General features: G+C 37.8%; 3 protein-coding genes and 1 long non-coding RNA gene across 4 annotated transcripts; 1 reads left to right on the top strand and 3 right to left on the bottom strand.

The window, feature by feature from the left end:
* Window positions 1–1,331: 1,331 nt before the first annotated feature.
* LOC139190371 (uncharacterized) lies at window positions 1,332–2,248 on the bottom strand. The gene is made up of 3 exons (XR_011574552.1): window positions 2,123–2,248; window positions 1,841–1,926; window positions 1,332–1,561 (listed from the first exon to the last, which is right to left on the bottom strand). It is a non-coding gene; the product is annotated as an uncharacterized lncRNA (long non-coding RNA).
* A 5,608-nt stretch (window positions 2,249–7,856) lies between these two features.
* Window positions 7,857–9,172, top strand: LOC103406806 (cytidine deaminase 1-like). Its single transcript, XM_008345795.4, has one exon. It carries the CDS (start codon window positions 7,979–7,981, stop codon window positions 8,882–8,884), a length of 906 nt encoding a protein of 301 aa, XP_008344017.2. The 5' UTR covers window positions 7,857–7,978; the 3' UTR covers window positions 8,885–9,172.
* Window positions 9,173–16,012: 6,840 nt separating this feature from the next.
* On the bottom strand, window positions 16,013–16,618 carry LOC139187421 (PRA1 family protein F2-like). The gene has a single exon (XM_070811127.1). It carries the CDS (start codon window positions 16,616–16,618, stop codon window positions 16,013–16,015), a length of 606 nt encoding a protein of 201 aa, XP_070667228.1.
* Window positions 16,619–16,769: 151 nt separating this feature from the next.
* Window positions 16,770–18,335, bottom strand: LOC103453203 (uncharacterized protein At4g29660-like). Its single transcript, XM_029088479.2, has 2 exons — window positions 17,979–18,335; window positions 16,770–17,095 (listed from the first exon to the last, which is right to left on the bottom strand). Exons 1-2 carry the CDS (start codon window positions 18,159–18,161, stop codon window positions 16,988–16,990), a joined length of 291 nt encoding a protein of 96 aa, XP_028944312.1. The 5' UTR covers window positions 18,162–18,335; the 3' UTR covers window positions 16,770–16,987.
* Between the last annotated feature and the right edge of the window lie 890 nt (window positions 18,336–19,225).

The following is a 19,225-nucleotide window of genomic DNA, read 5'->3' on the forward strand; positions in this document are numbered from 1 at the left end:
GACTGAAAGGTCATAGGTTCATGTAACAGACAAGTTGCTCCTTTATGACTGAAAGGTCATAGGTTCGAGTCGTAAAAATAACCTATTTGCAAAACAATAATAAGATTGCATGCAATAAACGTTTCCCTCCAATTCTCGCAAAGCGAGGACCTTTGTTGTTAGAATGGTATTTTACTACGATGCATTGAATTATACAAAAAAATGAATGAATTAAATTGAAAATTAAAGATCTCAACAAGTGTGAATATTAAATCTAATCGCTAAAACACCGACAGCATCGAAGCGACATTCGAAAATATGAGAATAGAATCTCAAATTATCAGCTTTTTTTTTTTCTTGTTTTTCTTTTAATGGTATAGGATGCTTCTGTTTCAGTGGTTCTTGCAGCTTCTTGGATACAGATCTATTTCTTTTGAATATGTTTTTGCCAATTTGGCAGCTTTTGCAGCTACCCTCACGCGCGCACTCTATTTAAATGCTTTACCATCTTAAAAAATGCACCGACTTTGCCGACTAGGGAGACCAACTTTGCAAGGAACAAGGCGATCAATATTTACAGGCTTACAGCTGTAAAAAATTGTCCCAAAGTTACATTTTTGAGCTCTGCTTTCATTTATTGAGAAGTTTGATTATCTTCGGTTGTGATTAATATAAAGCTAAGGAATTCTAATCTTGGTGGTTAATCGCTATGAATTCACGTTTGAAGTATCAAACTTTGGGCGGAGTAACTAAACCTAAAATGGAAGCTCTAAAGAGCGTCTATAGACCCTAAATAATCAACCATGTTAATAAATAGGACCAAAGTTGGACAAAATTGAATAAAAATGAGATTTCTCGAAACGTATGTCTTTTAACGAAGGCCGGACACCTGGTAAAGAGAATACATTTAAAAAAAAATGCAATCACTTCAGTTGGTCCGCATGCACATTGGAGTGAAAATAATACAAGAGCAAACTTGTCAGGATGACTCACTGGCTACGAATTTGGAACTACAACAACAATGACAACAAAGCCTTATCACATTAAGTGATGTCGGTTGTATAAATCCTAAAACACCATGTGTTCGGTTTTACGCCATTGACATAAATTCTGCTTGAAAACATGCTCGATGCTGAGGCCGCTTCCAACGAAGACATCATATTGTTCAAGCAAAATCGAATGTGCAAAAAGAAGGAAACAGGATTATCAGAGAATTGAAATGTCATAGGTGAAGCTGAGCTAATGATCTGTGCTTTATAGGTCATAAGTAGACATGGTATCCGAAAGAAAATTAGGAGAGAGCAGATGCTACTTATGTTACTGGAACAAAATAATAGACGAGCTCCCTGAGGCGGTTCAAATCCTCCAGCGTAGTGGAAATATGCCCCGCAAGCAAAGCATGATCAGCATCACTGGTTGATGTCCATATCGAGATTGGTTTAGTCCAGGAACAACGGTTGGAAAAGCTGTTTGCAGATATTTTCGCTAAGTTAAATTCGTTGAGGGGAGACCTGAAAGATTTAAGAATCCGGCACATTTCCTTGAAAACGTCAAGAGGCTTTGTTACATAATCGACACTAACCTGCAATAAGAAATTTCTTAAACTCTGAGAGCAGATAAAAGATTAAATCTTTCACATCAAGTGATCGGGAACTGAAAAGAATGGTTGCCTCGAGTCATTTACTGAGATCGAGTGAAAGAATATAGTTTGCCAATTAAACCCCTAGTGCAGATCGATGAATTCATATGGATATGCCGTTAAAGATAACCAGTGATTTTGTGCTCCAAAAGTATACTGCCAATCACCGGGATTATATCAGAAGATGATAACGTAGCAAGAGACGGAAAGAGATACACATACCACGTTAGTAATGATATGAAAGGAATTGTCTTCAAACGGAAGATTGTGCTCACGTTCAAGTCTTGCACAGCATATGTTGTCAAGACCTACAAAGTTAGATCAATTAGGGTATAGTCATTGAGCCAAAACGATAACGTAAGAAAGATAACCAATCAAGGACTGATACAATTGAAACTGCAAGAGAAACAGTTTGTCTCAACATGTTTTAGAATCTAAAACGAGCAAGTGATCATCCGTGCAGCGTCAATATATTTCTACATTAAAGAATTGAGAAAGAAGTACCGGGTTGTGCTTGAGCTCTTCTTCATTCATGCCCATTCCGATTATTCGCTCCTGCTTGTATCCCGGTGGAAAGTGACTGACCTAGATACCGAAAACAGGATTAAGATTCTTTAAACTTAGAAACCGTTCAAAGCTTAACACTAAACTTAAAGAGGCACTCAACTGCTACACACGTCCAGCAAGCTTACTCCCGCAGTGTTGCTAGGAGAAAACACCTTTGAGTAGTACTTGGTCAGTGCCGCAATGGCGGGATCATCAATATGTGTCACAAAGCGTGGAGCCTCATAAAACACCGAATCCGATGACCTGATCAAAATTAACTTCTAGTTTTCAGAACTCAATAAATTTAACATAAACATAGGCTGAACTGAAGGTTCAAGAGCACCTAAAGGCATAAACCACAACTTGGCGGTTTTCTTTCTCATCAAAGCGCTGGAAATCCTGAGGCTTGAAGGGAAATTGCTGCGGGCATTCCACATTCTTCACTATCTTTAATTTGACACACTATATTAGATTAGGCAATTAAAAAACTCACAACATCAAGCAATAAGTTAAATTTAAGAATTAAGAATAGTTATATACGAAGGAGGCCCAGCAACAATCAAATGGCTCTATTGTTTTGTGGAATGGGGACTTCTCCAGAGAACGAAGCTATTCTAGGCCAATTACTCACTTTTATGTGTTTGAACTTTCTCACATAACAGCGGATGATTGGCTTCGAAAAACTATGACATCCCGTTGCAAAAAAGTTATTCTGTGATTTTCACTATCCCAATACTTAACTGTTTCAGGTTTCTAGCTACACAAAATCACTCAATTATCCATAAACTAGAATTCAACATAACAAAATTAAAAATTGAAAACCCAGAAACCATATGACAAAACAGCTAAAAATACCAAATAAAAACCCAAACTTTACAAAGAAATCCAGGGCCACTCTTCAACCTTGCAGACACCAACTGCACCAGACATGTTCATCAATTTGGCCCAAAACGAGACTCCAAGGCCCAAGATCAGACGGCGGGGAGCTCCCTCCACTTTTCCACTTGTTATTGACCTTTGAAGAAATGGGAACTGAGCCAGCAGCACTAGGAATTAAATAAGAAAAAGAACAAGGACATATACCCGCCAAAACTGGTAACCGATGGAGTCTGAGACCAATGCATTTGACCACGTCACTTAATAAGCTTTGTTTGTTGATACAAATATAGAAATGATTCTCTTTGTAACATATCAGAGTAGTGAAATAATTAGTTTGCATATAACTAGCTAGCTTTTATATTTCTAGAAGTCAAACTGTATGCTTTCGTTTTCTGAAAAGATGGACTGCTGTGGGGCTGTGGCAAAGCCACCCGCTAATACCTTTTTAGGTAGAAAAAAATGTCAAAAGTGTATGCACCAAATATGTGTAAGGGGTACTACAATAATTGGTTTCTAGAGAATTTGGGAGCTCAAAGATATATATGTTACTAGTCAAGGGTGGAAATATTGGAATTATAGTGACAGATCTTTTATCTGGTGTAGGTTCAAGTTACTTGGTACTTCCAGATTTGGTTTCTCACTACCATTATTTTTAGCACCCCCTTATAAGTTCTAATTTGTTCAATTTTCTTACCCTGTAGTAGTTTCTCTGCTTAGAAAATTATGCATTCGTTGAACATGGGATGTCACGATATTAGTATTTCAAGACAATTTTGTATCTTTATTATTGTGACATTCTATGTATAGATGATGAATCTTATATATGGACTCAACTATATGAAACCTTCCTGCTTTCTTTGCATGCTTTCCCATTTTCCAAGTTTCGTTGTCTCTATGAAGAACCTATCCTAGTCATTTGCTTTACTAGGAAAAATAAAACTAAAAACAAAATAGTCACGGTTGAAAAGGTTAATATGTATCTATCTATCCTTGTTGAAGAAATTAAAAGGAAAAAGTTTTATGTGTATAAACAAGTTGTACGTATATGGTCAACGTTATGGAAAAGATTCATCACCAAACTGTTTCAGTCCAATAAAGCGATATTATGTATAAGTTTAGAGTTAAAATTATACTTAATATTACATTCATTATAATAATAAACTTTGTTTCGTGTTTTTATTTTTTTATTTTTTTAATATGTTGTTCGATTTATGTTGCTCTCAGAACAGAAAACTTTAAATATATCTACAAGAGGTTGGAAGAAGACAAAATATGGTGAGGAAAGGAGGAGGAAGGTTGGGGACAAGGAAGAGTTCCAAAATAAGTGACAACAAAATATAATACTTGTGACTATATAGATAAACAATTGCTTTGCTAGCTTGCACCAACTCAGACACAAAGTTCAAAGATCCAATGTTAAATCAGTTTAAAGAAAAGCATATGATCCAAGTAGACATGCATGATTGCATGTGGGAGAATAGTTCTCATCTAAAGTATTATCGTCCAATTTAAGTAGCTAGCTAGCTAGCTGGCTTTTGCAAAACACATGCACCAAAAAAAAAAAAAAACAAAAAAACCCTACGATTCCATTTAAAAAAGAGAATGCTCTTTTTGAGTAATTCCGGAAATGAACTGTGAAGATTGTTCAAAAAATCAAATTACTTGATAAGTTAGACTACCAAAGATAAATCCATAACTAAGATAAATTCTTTTTAATTTTTCTCATTCATCGGTTGATTATTACCTCATATCCCAAAGTATTGTAAATATGATGGAACTTTTGTTTGTACGTATCTGATTATATTGGCATTCTAACAACACAAATTGAGAATTTAAGCACAAGAGAATATTATATACAGAATAATGTTGGCTTCGATATTAGATTGTGGACTATGGCTAGCTAGTTTTCTTTTCCTCTTTTATATTTCATGAGGACGAGCCTTAGCGCAATAAAATGGTTGTTCATTTATGACTGAAAGATCATGAGTTCGAGTTGTGGAAACAGCTTCTTTGTAAAGTAAAGATAAGATTGCCTACAATAGACATTCCTCCCAATCCTCCCAACACGAAGAGCCTTATTAACTTGAGGTCGTCCACTTTTATATCTCCTAAATCCTATGGAAATCTGGCCTTCTCATATATGAGCATATGTTTCAATCATATACCATATCTTATCTTATCTTATGAATTCAATACTATAGATTTTCTTTGCCTAACGACAATAAAAAGTTTAAAATACGACAGAGGAAAGGCTTACGATGCTCTCATTTGGTTACGTTTCACTTCTGCCCATGCAGCATACAGGAAGCTGACTTAAGTCATGCAGTATTTATATTTATATATATGTAATTACATTATCATTGATGGGTACGTGCATCTAAATATTGTTTGTAATATAATACTTTTGAGTTTTGACCCACCTATATATAACCAAGGACAATGTTATTTTCATTGAGTTTGATTTTTCCATCCAACCTATTTGTGTCGTGTGATTTTGGACTGCTACATTACTCCATGAGGAATGGTTCAAAGATGAAGAATATTGAAGGAATCTTCTATAAATATAAATAAAAAGTACTATTATCGACACTTCAAAATATTCAATTGCACTTGTTTTTGTACATATTTTTTTTTTGTTGACAACAAAGCATAGGCTAAAAAAAAACTAAAAGATTACTTAAAAAATCACGAGATTACGAGACAATAGTTATATTTGCAACCAACAATCAACAAGAAGGAGGAGCTTGCTAAGAAAAGACTAAACTCAAACTGCATGACAAACCCAAATGAGATCATTAGCAACAAAATTATTTTCACTGTAAATATGTCGAATTTCACAAGACTAGTTTTGGAGCATAAGAGCACGATAATTCAATACTAAACTTCCGAGAGGGTGATTATCCACTTCTGCATTAAAATCAATTGCTCTCCAATTGCAGAATCCGATTTCACCATAATCTTCTTAATTTCATTATTCCACACAACTTGCAACCCAATAAAAACATCCCAAACTTTAGCACATAGAATCTCATCTTGACCAAGATTAGCACAAAACCAGTAGCCCATTCCCTTCCCTCCCCCTGCAGACGAACGTGTTTTTAGTTTTAAATGATTTCTTTAAGTGCTAATAACAATTTTATAAAAATATATATAATTTTGGTATTTTTATTTTTTATATGTAATATAATGAACCACATTGAGTTTATTGTAATGATGATGTCTCACATTAACCCAATACCCCGCCACACATCTCCCTTCCACTCCATCTCCGCCACCATCACCCATTGGATTTCACTATAATTATAGTGAACATACATTATAATCGGTAGTGAGCAAAAATATTTATATCCTGTGAGTAAGTAGTTTAAAATAGGGAAATTTTTTAATGACTTTTGACTTTTAAAATAAGTCAAATTCTTAGTTACTTTGGACCGATATTAAAAGACTCTTTAAAATATCCTTAGTTTAAAAGTGTAAATAAAAGATAAAGGGATAGGATCAAGGAACAAATACTTTTACACTTTTTTTTAAACCTTTTGATTACATGACATCAAATGGTTCTTATTTATTCATTAAATGACATAGATGCTTATATGAATTTCACTAATATTAAAGATAAAATAAAACCGAAAAACACATAAAAATATATATATTTGTGTGTGCGCGTATACAATGTTGAAGGATTGCAAGGTTTTCCAAGTAGAGAATTTTCAAGCAGTGTGCAAAACCTAATTTAATCACCCCACATATATAAACAATAATATAGAATTTAGGGTTTTGGTTTGCTTACCTAATCAAGATTTAAGAAAATAATAACTTGACTCCTTGTAGAAGGCATCAAAATTTCGTATCAATCCAAGACATGAAGTTGCAAAACCACATCAGCAAAGGGGGAGATGGAGGGCTACGTACAACTAGGGTTTCTTCCTTTTTTTAATTTTAGTTTTAATTTTCCAAATTTTATGTATGTTTTTTCAGTTTTATTTTATCTTTAATATTAGTTAAAATCCACATAAGCATTCATGTCATTTAATGAATACATAAGAACCATTGGATGTTATGTAATCAAAAGACATAAAAAGAGTGTAAAAGTATTTGTAAAAATATGTGTCCCTTGATCCTATCCCAAAGATAGAAGTTTCAACTTTTTTGGTAAATACGTCGCATTAATTTGTTAATAATGTTTTTTTCTTAAATAACATCCAGACATCTACTTAAGCTTAAAAATAATTAACGACTTTCCTTATTAATTTTTTTATGCATAATTTAGTGCTTGAAATAACTAAGTATATCGCTCACTAAAGGTCTTTATTGTAAAGACCTCTAAGACGAGAGATTTTTTAGCGTGTAAGTAACACGGTTCTATAAATTAATTATAATAATACAATTAGTTATAATTTAAAAATAAAAAATTCAACTAATTATATTATAACACTTAATATTAGAGAACATGCTCGTTTAGATGTACTCTTAAAATGACTGAAAGTATTTTTAAATAAAATATTTTTGGATTCCAAAAATACTTTAAGTGCTTTCTCCAAGAAGCACCAGTTATGTGTTTTTTTTCTTTCAGAAAACACTTTAAATGCTTATCAAGGATTTACTAGCATTTTTCTAAGAATTGCTTTCAAAAATATTTTCAAAAAAAACGTCTTTAATCATTTTAAAAGCACATTCAAACAAATTCAACATGTTTCTAACATCTAATTTACGAACACTGCTTGACTAAAAATATAGAAATAAAAAAAAATAAAAAAATAAAAAAATTGTCCTCTAAAACTCTTTTACTAAAATCATGGTCTCCTTCCAATCTCTATATAAACAAGTCCCATTACCTTAGCCCTCCCTCTTCATCCACATTTCAAGGATCTCTCCCTCCGATCCCAACGCACCAATCCCCTTAATCGGGTCGACCCGCTTACCCCTCTCCCAGAAATGGACCAACCCAGATTCGTAATCGAAGCCTCCGAGGCCGAATCAATGGCCAAGCAGTCCAACCTCACCGTCCTTCAGCTCCTCCCCTCCCTCGTCAAGCCCGCCCAGGACCTCGCCCGCCCGCCCATCTCCAAATTCCATGTAGGCGCCGTAGGGTACGGGTCATCTGGTCGGATCTTCATCGGCGTCAACCTCGAGTTCCCGGGTCTCCCCCTCCACTACTCGGTCCACGCCGAGCAGTTCCTTGTCACCAACCTCTCAATCCAATCGGAATCCAAGCTCCAATACATCGCCGTCTCCGCTGCCCCCTGCGGCCATTGCCGCCAGTTCATCCAAGAAATCCGCGGAGCCCAGGATATCCAGATCCTAATTACCTCGGTGGAATCCGGCGACGACAATTCCGGGATAAACAGTTTCGACCCGCTCCTACACTTACTCCCCCACCGGTTCGGACCCGAAGACCTCCTGGGACAGGACGTCCCCTTGCTCTTAGAGCAGCTCGAAAACGGTCTGTCGTTTTTGAGCGAAACCGAGAATTTAACCGACGATTTTAAACTGAATGCGGAGTTAAAAGCCGCGGCTTTAGAGGCCGCGAATAAGTCACACGCGCCGTACAGCGGGTGCCCGTCGGGTGTGGCGATTTTGGACTCCGATGGGAAAATGTACAAAGGGTCGTACATGGAGTCCGCCGCCTATAATCCGAGCATGGGCCCCGCTCAGGCCGCGGTGGTGGCATACATCGTCGGCGGTGGTGGCGGGTATGAGAAGATTGTGGGTGCGGTTTTGGTGGAGAAGGATGGCGCAGTGGTTAAGCAAGAGCACACGGCGAGGTTGCTCTTTCAGGCCATTTCGCCCAAGGTCGATTTTCGGGTTTTCCACTGCGGTTCGGGTTCAAATGGTGTATAAAGTCTTGATCTTTGATGATCATGAGTATGTGAAAAAATAAAAAATAAAGATGATGATGATCATTTGTAATGTTTGAGTATATTGTTCTTAATAAGAGATTTATGTGTATAAACAAATAAACGTGGTCCTTAACGGAGAACATGATGTTATTGTAGCAGTATTCTAATTCAATCATAGTGTGTGATTCGAATTCCGCTGTAGGGAAGTTCATCTTCTGCATGACGCCATGCAAATTGTAATCAATCCGCTTTGTAAGTTTTTGTCACCAGCAATCTCAGAGTATATGAATCCTTGGGCTTTTTCTCTTTTCACTAAACAAACTGTTGCTCGTTTTAATTTTTTCACACGACAATGTGATGTGCATCCCCGTTGTGGGATGTGGCCATTCAGTGGCTGCCAAGTGCCAACTATTTTCAGAAGCAACTTTTTGGAGAAAGAGAGCAAAGATTCCCATAAGCTTATGGATTGGATGGTACAGATAGAGAGCTGCAGTATTATATTGGATGGTACAGATAGAGAGCTGCAGTATTATATTGAACTAGTCGCCTCGGAATCTACTGAGCTGGATTTCCAATACTTTCACCTTTCAGAAAGGAAGGGAAGAACGAAGTTAACTAAGTTACTCTGTTTTGAATGGACGAGAGGGGCAGATTTTTACTCATTACAAGTTACAATTTTGTTGTTTTTCGATCACCGGAAGGTACGATACAAGGCAATTTTCAGCCGTGAGTTCGGAGTTTTTAACATTTTGGCGATTTCATCTGCGCCGGTTGAGTAGTTGGATGGAAATGGGAAGACGAGATATGGCCACATCTTGATGAATGCAAAGTTGGAACCTAATGTGTTTCACAAAGTGTCATGGTTCCTTTTCATTGTGAATATTGTGCCTTTGTTGCCAAGAAAACCAGTCTAGAATGACACATTATACCTAGGGGGCCCAACCTTTTAACCAATGCAGAGATCTATGATTCGAACTTTGGGGGCCCATTGAAACAAGTTTTTAAAGATAGAAACAGAGCAAGTAACGCTCAAAATTTTCAGTTGATCCATTGATCATTTTGTTTCGACCACTTAGTGGGCTTGTTGTTGTCAGTTTGACCATGTTGCGCATATGTTAACAAGTAAACATATACCAAAGCAATCTGATGAGAATATAGAGAGAATTTGTCAAGTATTGTTGACACAATCTGAAGAGCACTGCTTAGCAGAAACTACATTAAACACTTGGTAGGCATAAAAAGACCTGTACCAAACATTTGAAGATGTCCTCGGAAGACCTTCAGATGAATATTTTCCTAAACTCCGAATGGTCCTAGGATCACCTTGGTCCCAATGTCCACCCGCTCTTGCTTTACACTAAAGATAGTGGTTGAACAGTGAAGCTTTTCATAACCATTTCGTTCTTTCCGTTTTTAGTTTGCTTTCTTTGTGGGAGATTGTTTGGACCCGATTTTACACCATCGGCTTAAGCGGTCGATGCCGTTGAGTAAGCATGGTTCTCAACCGTTGGATAAGAAAGTTAAGATATTATTGTTAAGAGATAATATTATTATTTTTAATCATAATATTTATCTCTTAACTAGTTATCTCGGTTTTTATGCAAAATAAATGGGATAAAGCTGCAAGTGGGATTTGATAAACAAGATTGGTGATGATTTTGACCAAGTGGTAATCCTGATGTTACACACATTCCAAGTGGTGCACGTGGGTTTGGAGATAAAAGGATTGGATTCATGCATGTACGTAGGGAATTGAGAGACCATTTTCCATGCAATTCGTACATGTAGAATCGAAGATGATCCGCTGAATGGGTGATAAGATATGGAGCGTTGTGCCTGGGAAGTTAAAGTTGACTACGATTCTAAGAACGAGTCTTATCAGGAGACTAGTGTATCTAGTCTCAATACAATCAAAATTGCAGTCGCCAACTATTTCAGGATATCAAGATGATGACAAAGGCTTCTATGATAATTATCTCGGATGAGTGTTTTGCTTTGGGCCAGGATTGCACGGGTTGGCTAGTAAATACATCACTGCTATAAATACAAGGCGCTGTGCAGTGTGAAAAACCCCTCCAATTCAACACACAAAACTGCCCTGCGCAAACCCTCTCAACACCTTGAGATTTTTATTTTCTTTTTCCGCCGACACATCTTCCGTTGGCATCAACAGCACTGTGAAGGCAACCGGTGATATCTTAAGTCGGCATAGATAGCTCTGTCACCGTAGAATCGATCGGTCTCGCAGTATCTTCCGTTGGCATCAACAGCACTGCGGCGAGAACGGTTGATTACCTATCCAAGTCTCGGTCGAGAAGGGTTTCTAATCCTTATTGGTCGAGGTCATCTCATCAGCCTTCTCGGCGAAGTGAGGTGTTACCAGGTTATTGTATTCGGCACATTGAAAGCCGAATTTGAGATTGAACTTCGCAAATTAGCAGCCTTGTCTTCAGGCTCTAGAACCCAAGAGGCCGAGAATTGTTCCTTCCTCGGCCGCAATCGCAAGACACAGAAGTCAGCAGCGCGCTCAACGCAACATCAACAAATTTACTCCTCGGCCGAGCTCGGCCGACGAGTTGGCACGCCCCGCAATCACCGAAGGACGTAGTTAGCTTATTAATTACTCGGCTTGCGCGCCACGTAGGCTTTGTAGTTTTTAGGGTCAACATTTTGGCACGCCCAGTGGGACCTAGTGCTAAAACTACGAAGTTCATATGATATATCAAGATTCCGATCTGGCTCAACGTAGCCGATTATACGAGCTCCTAGAAGAATTGAAAAAACACAATGAGGAACGTAAAAGATCTTTTGAAGTGGAAAAAATTCTTCGTGGCCATAGAGATATGCAAAAGTCATTCGCTTGCATGTTGAGAATAAAAGCTCCTGTTATCTTGCAAGAGCAATGGGTAAATGAAGACAGGGCTAGATTTAATGCCTGGCTAGATGAAGAACATTTTCCTTATGTTTCTGATTACAGATCAATTTCATTTGAAAAATGGTTAGGTCCAAAGGCCGGGGAGCAATTTTTCGCTCCGGCCACAATTAAAATTCGGCCTCAGAAAATTGTCGAGACGGCCGAAGAAGAACATGGGCCACCTGTTTTTTTGGTTGAGACTGAAAGTGTGGTGGGCCTAGAAGAAAAAATTCAAATTTCTGAGCCACAACTCGACTTAGAAAATGATTCGTCAAAGGAATGCTCCAATGACGAACGAGGCCAAGATATTGGCCTAGCCCAAGAAACTACGCCAATTGATATGATTATTGGCAATAAAGCCGATATGGAGAAATCCTGTTCGGCTAAGTTGTTTGAATTAAAAGCCGAAATTATGCCTGGGGGGCATAATAATTGTTCAACACATTCGGCGGCCGAGAATGAAAAATATTCCATCAAGTCAAAAATATTTGGAGAGAATTCTTTATTCGGCCTAGAGCGAAATCAATTTGAGAATTTTGATATTAAAAGATCTCGGCTTGGAGTAAAGCATTGTTGGCCTCCTCCTGACTATTGATCGGCCACTTTCGTTTTCTTCTGTTAAAAAAAAAAAAAAAAGAATAAGAAATTATTTTCTTAAACCATTCGGCTGCCTAGCCGATGCTTAAGAAAATAAAGGGGGCACATGTGATATAATCGGCGGATCAGATTTAATCTTGCCGAGGATGAGTATATATAAAAAGTTGCTTGCCGAGAGTTTGTTAGGCCGAGCTCGGCGTACTTGTCGAGAAATACTTCCCAAGTTATGTAACCAAGTCTTTGGGCTTAAACTTAACTTTTGAAACTGGGGGACATAACTGGCCGCGGGCTTCAAGCAAGACTGAAACAGGATGTGGCTTTGGGTATCATGGACGACAGAGCGTGCAGGCTTCAATGGATGTATGGGTGCATATCAATTCATGCCATGCGGTGGAGTACATATATATATATATATATATATATATATATATATATATATATATATATATATATATATATAAGCAGGCCGACCTCGGCCAAAGGTTGTTATCATGCTATAAAACATAGCACTTGCTTGACCCCAGTCCTTCTCGGCCACACTTGCTCAACTATGAGTTCTTAATAGCATGATGTGTTTTTCGTTTGCCGATAAATTTTTATCTTCTTCGGCGATACCACGAGATTTTGGTGGGTACGAGACTTAATTTCCTTAATCATTCGGCTTACGAGCCGAAGCTCAAGGAAACTGGGAGGCAATGTTTGGACCCGATTTTACACCATCGGCTTAAGCGGTCGATGCCGTTGAGTAAGCATGGTTCTCAACCGTTGGATAAGAAAGTTAAGATATTATTGTTAAGAGATAATATTATTATTTTTAATCATAATATTTATCTCTTAACTAGTTATCTCGGTTTTTATGCAAAATAAATGGGATAAAGCTGCAAGTGGGATTTGATAAACAAGATTGGTGATGATTTTGACCAAGTGGTAATCCTGATGTTACACACATTCCAAGTGGTGCACGTGGGTTTGGAGATAAAAGAATTGGATTCATGCATGTACGTAGGGAATTGAGAGACCATTTTCCATGCAATTCGTACATGTAGAATCGAAGATGATCCGCTGAATGGGTGATAAGATATGGAGCGTTGTGCCTGGGAAGTTAAAGTTGACTACGATTCTAAGAACGAGTCTTATCAGGAGACTAGTGTATCTAGTCTCAATACAAGCAAAATTGCAGTCGCCAACTATTTCAGGATATCAAGATGATGACAAAGGCTTCTATGATAATTATCTCGGATGAGTGTTTTGCTTTGGGCCAGGATTGCACGGGTTGGCTAGTAAATACATCACTGCTATAAATACAAGGCGCTGTGCAGTGTGAAAAACCCCTCCAATTCAACACACAAAACTGCCCTGCGCAAACCCTCTCAACACCTTGAGATTTTTATTTTCTTTTTCCGCCGACACATCTTCCGTTGGCATCAACAGCACTGTGAAGGCAACCGGTGATATCTTAAGTCGGCATAGATAGCTCTGTCACCGTAGAATCGATCGGTCTCGCAGTATCTTCCGTTGGCATCAACAGCACTGCGGCGAGAACGGTTGATTACCTATCCAAGTCTCGGTCGAGAAGGGTTTCTAATCCTTATTGGTCGAGGTCATCTCATCAGCCTTCTCGGCGAAGTGAGGTGTTACCAGGTTATTGTATTCGGCACATTGAAAGCCGAATTTGAGATTGAACTTCGCAAATTAGCAGCCTTGTCTTCAGGCTCTAGAACCCAAGAGGCCGAGAATTGTTCCTTCCTCGGCCGCAATCGCAAGACACAGAAGTCAGCAGCGCGCTCAACGCAACATCAACAAATTTACTCCTCGGCCGAGCTCGGCCGACGAGTTGGCACGCCCCGCAATCACCGAAGGACGTAGTTAGCTTATTAATTACTCGGCTTGCGCGCCACGTAGGCTTTGTAGTTTTTAGGGTCAACAGAGATATAGAGCGGAAATATATGGGGATAAAGAGGGATGATGAGGAATGTGGAGGGAGAGAGGAGGGAGAAATGAAACAAAATGTATGAAACAAAACCTTGAAAGTGAAAACCAATAAAACCATTTTTAACTTTGATATTTTTCAATATTTTCTCATTTTTCTCGTAATTTTAAATGATTAATATATATATATATATATATAAAGTGAGTACCTTAAAATGGTAAAACATTTAAAATACCATAAATTGCCCTATAAGAATTTCATAAATTACAATTGAACCAAAAGAAGCTAAAGTATTTAATCATATTTTTATTTTGAATGAATTTAATATTTAAAATTATAGAAAAAAATAAAAAATAAAAACTCCCACGTTAGCGGATGGTTTCGTGTTCTACTTCATTTCTTCTTCTTTTTTTTTAATATTTTTTTAGAAATACATAAATTAATTATTTAAATAAAAAATATAAAAATACCAATTACCACACACACACGAAAGAGGTTAGTATATGATAAAACCAGAGCTTTTAACAAAATTGTTTATTCATTGTATTTCCAAAAAAATATTATTACTAATATAAAATTTCTCTAGTGGAATTGTCTACCTCATAATGGGGGACAAGGAAAGTGAAATTTTTTATTATTAAGGGTATTAATCCACACATTTTATTTCACAATTATCACGTTTCTCATGCTGCACTAAACAAACAGTTCCCTCGTTTTCTGGTAGGGCCAAGCAAACAAACCAAAGGGTGTGAAATGCATTTCTAACTCCAAAACTCAAACCCCAATTCTTAACTTTAACTATTGCTTTAAATCCTACAAGCAAAAAGATGAAAAAAAAAAAAAATAGTTATCAAACACGCGCTTAGTTTACCAAAATATGAAAAGGGTTCTAAATAAGCATTCAATTCTCTTATCTGATGCATTGGTATCATGACATATAAAAGATCTTGTAATTTGGTTGAATCTTAACATATTGTTTGTAGCATGAAATTGAAGACTTCATGATAATTAGACAGATTCCAATAGCAACTTGCTAAAACCAATCATCCATTCATCAACATATACACCATGTTTCCTATCCTCTACTTTATTCTACATGGAGGCACATAAGAACTCGGATGAAAAAAGGCGGACACAATGCTCCGATAAACTGGTCTAACTCACATTTGCGCTTTGCACTAACCTTTGAATATATGTTCTTCTACCCTCTTGGACGTTGGAACTTTGGAGGAAAAAGGTTCATTCTTATCTACCCATTTGTCCACTATGACAACGGGGAAAAAAGTTGGAGTTGCTCGAGCCTCTGGAGCCTTCTGTTTCCATCAATTCTCATAGAGGAAGAACCTGAAATTTCCCTTGATCTATATGGAGTTTCTTTGCAGTTTCAGCTCCAATTGCGTGTCACCATTTACATATGAATTTACAGATTTTGAGTCCTAGAGACACATGTCGTTGAACCCATAATTCACCATCATGTACAAGGAAATTTTGAAAAAAAAAAGAAAAAAGAAAAATGATTTCCGCACTCTTGTTTTCTCCTTTGTTTATGCCCCTTGATTCTGTTCCCGTTTTCTCAATTCAAGCAAAAGAAAAGAGAGGCGTGAAGAGGTAGAAAAGGGGGTGTGAAAATAATTTCTGTTTTAGAAAAGAAAAGATGGTGAAAAGAAGGCCTTACTTTTTTGTGAATCTCATTGTTTGGCCAAAGAATAAGAAGAAGATGCAGCATGTTTGAGAGGCACTTTGTGAACATGCGCACCACCTCCACCTGATCCAGGCCCTTCATCATCCACAATGAAGACATCCTCAGGCTCCCTCAGAGCTCCATGCACCAGAACAACCGCAAGGCCAATGCAGAGTCCCGCGATGATATGATATCTCGCATTAGTAAGGTAAAGCGCGACGAGTGTGACCACCAACAGGGCCATCATCACCACTTGCCCGTTGATCCGGTACCCTAGAATCATCAACGGTTGGTCATGCAGGAAAAATAGAAAGATCCATGCAACCATCATGACGATGAAGACGATCAACGAAATGGGGTGCCATAGGAGGCTTAGGAAGAGGATGGACAATGTGATGATGGCGTAGTTCATGCGAAAGAAAACGACGTTCGTCTTGATTCGATGGACTGATTGGTTGAAGGTGGAGGGAAGGGTGAGATTTTGCAGTTGTATAATCTCCTGCCATGGTCTTCGGTTGCCTAGGGCTGATTGGATCTGTTCTTTTGCGAGTGCGACGAAATGTTGGTTCGAGGATGCCGGGGGTTCGGTCGGGATAGTCCCATACGTTGTCATTGTCCGGTGGCAGAGATGGGGCGGAGACGGAGAGAAGAATAAAATGGTACGGAGGTCTGTGGCAAAGATAGTGCAGAATGTGTATAGCTTGGATTTCTAATTTTGGGGGAGAAGTTTAGATCACTGATCACATATCAGCTACGTGTTAGGGTAATGTTTAAGCAAGTTTGTTATGATCGCTTGATGTTTTATTTATAACATCGGATGTACAAAAAATGGTTTAGCTGAAAAGGAAAAGGAAAAGAAAAGTGAACGGTGACGATCGTTCCGTACACCGGAGACCTTTAAAAACGGTTGGCATACATCAACAGAAAATGGTATAGAATAGTAGAAGCTCGTATAACAATTTCTCCGACTGGTCTATGGCTTTCACTGAGTGGCTGGGACCTCGCCTTGCTGTACCCTCCACGGTCCTCCGTAAAACTTTGGCTTCATAAGAGGCACTGCCTGCCCGGGATGTTCTTCCCAGTATTTTTCCTGCACAATACCAGAAGGCGAAATTTTTATGAGGTCTACAAAACTTGACATAAGAAGATTTATCTCTATTGAACTTCGGATATATATGCCGAAATGTAGATATGTATATACAGCTGAACCAATTCATCGATATCTAAATGTCAAAATGATCAAAAACTACTCAGTATAAATCTTCTAAAAGCAGGCCAGAACCGGAAAATAGGCATATTTTTCCAAACCCTGTTCCTCCACTATTCGTAATTACAATTTAGAAATCAGAGCATATCAGATCTATGATTAAATCATCACAAGCTCGATGCTAACAATAAACTAGACCTATTGAACTAATAAAAAAAGTGTGTAGCCAATTTCGCATCAAATGCTACTCCTTCCGGCTCCAAAATTCGTTTCCAGGTCTGATTCCTGACACACCTCTCAGTTATGTACATATGGCATCAACTCATACAATGATATATACCTTCAAGCAGACGAAGCAATGCCATAAGGCATTCTATCAAATGACCTCCCCCAAACTACACATTGTTCAAATAACCTCAACAAGTTGGCAGCAGATTTCAGTCCACTAGAAGCTTCAAGAAGAAACCGATCTTCGGGCAATGATTTCGTCTAATTTTAAGTACTCAAGCTTAGATTTTTCAGCAAATTGTTAGCACAGACATCAATCAACAGGTTTCAAAATTTCAGTACATCTATGCAACATTTGAAGCTGAACAAAAATTAGGAAATTCTCCAACTTTATTTTTCCTATAAACTAGGGCATCAAAACTAAAAACCCCATCTCAAATTGTGGGTTTTGATCAACTAAATTAACCCCGAAAATTAACAATAATAGCAATAAAAACAAGCAAAATAAAAAATAATGAATACCGAGCAAAGTGATTACCTTGTAAAGCTGCTCAGTGATAGCAGAACCAATCACACCAGTGTAGAAAGCGGCGACGTAGATGGTGACCAACGGGGTGAACGATTTGGGTCTGCTGTAGGGCTCCACCATGTTCCAAAGAATCATTCTTTCCCACTTTGTGTAAACGTAATCTGCGTATTTCCTCCATAGATAGCTCGCCATTTCCGATCAGTTCGAATTGGGTGTTCTTGCAGTGCAACTGTGAGAGGATTTGTAATAGGGTTTTGGTTTTATTGGATTTTCCTTTCTTTTCCCGAGCTTTCTCGGCAGCCAAACGGACTATTTGAGTCGGCCGAAAGGGAAAACAGAATTACAATTTGGTAGAGAAAGAGAGTCACGTGACAGGGACCAAAACATAGTTTTATAAACGACAAGTCGTTTACGACTTTTTACTGAATATTATATATTAAAAAAGAAGAAATTGTAGCAATGGTTGCTCAACTTTAATCTAATTAGAGTAATAGTCTATCAACTAAAAATTCATGACCATTGATTCCTTAACTCTCTAAAACATGCAACTATGATCATTTTCATCAACCCGTTAAAACTTCCATAAAAATGAGTCACGTGTCACACACGAGAGACTGATTTAAGGGACGAATAGGGAAAACATAATGAGAAAAATGGTCTCTCAATTTTAACCCAATTGGAGAAATGCTCTCAACTTTAACCAAATTAGAGCAATGACCCTCAACTTTAACAATTGTAGCAATGATCTTTCCAACATGACTTATTTTGACTGAATTTTGATTGAGTTGACGAAAAAGACCATATTTGCACGTATTTATGAGTTAAGGGATCATAGCTCTACATTTTTATGAGGTAAAAGATCAATAGTTATGAATTTTTAGTTGAAATACCATTTTTCTAATTAGATTAAAGTAAAAACACCATGACTACAATTTTCTCCATTAAAAAATTATCCAAAAGCCCCAAATTAAAATAAAAAAGCAATCCATTCTAAGCGGGAACCAAAACGAACGCCTTTATGCGTTTAGAGAAAGGAAGAAAACCTCAAATGGCGTCCTCCTCCTCCTCCTCCCTTCGAATGCCCAGCCAATCACCATTATGTTCCGCCTCCCCACCATCGGAATCGCCGTCATAACCGCCACCCTGAGGAAGTAGTTCTCGTAATTGACATTCTTGATATGATTGTCCTTGTGCAACTCTTTAGGCTGATTCTGAACATACATTTCAGTCGATCTTGATACCCTGTTCGAAGCCTT

Source organism: Malus domestica, chromosome 02 (genome assembly GCF_042453785.1).
Source record: "Malus domestica chromosome 02, GDT2T_hap1".
Taxonomy (NCBI): Eukaryota; Viridiplantae; Streptophyta; class Magnoliopsida; order Rosales; family Rosaceae; genus Malus; species Malus domestica.

Bases quoted from the DNA above. Each gene is read 5' to 3' on its own strand.
- LOC103453203 (XM_029088479.2), bottom strand. From the start codon at position 18,161: ATGGCGAGCTATCTATGGAGGAAATACGCAGATTACGTTTACACAAAG. The intron at 17,096-17,978 runs GTAATCACTTTG...GGTATTGTGCAG, and splicing joins TCACTGAGCAGCTTTACAAG to GAAAAATACTGGGAAGAACA.
- LOC139187421 (XM_070811127.1), bottom strand. From the start codon at position 16,618: ATGACAACGTATGGGACTATCCCGACCGAACCCCCGGCATCCTCGAAC.
- LOC103406806 (XM_008345795.4), top strand. From the start codon at position 7,979: ATGGACCAACCCAGATTCGTAATCGAAGCCTCCGAGGCCGAATCAATG.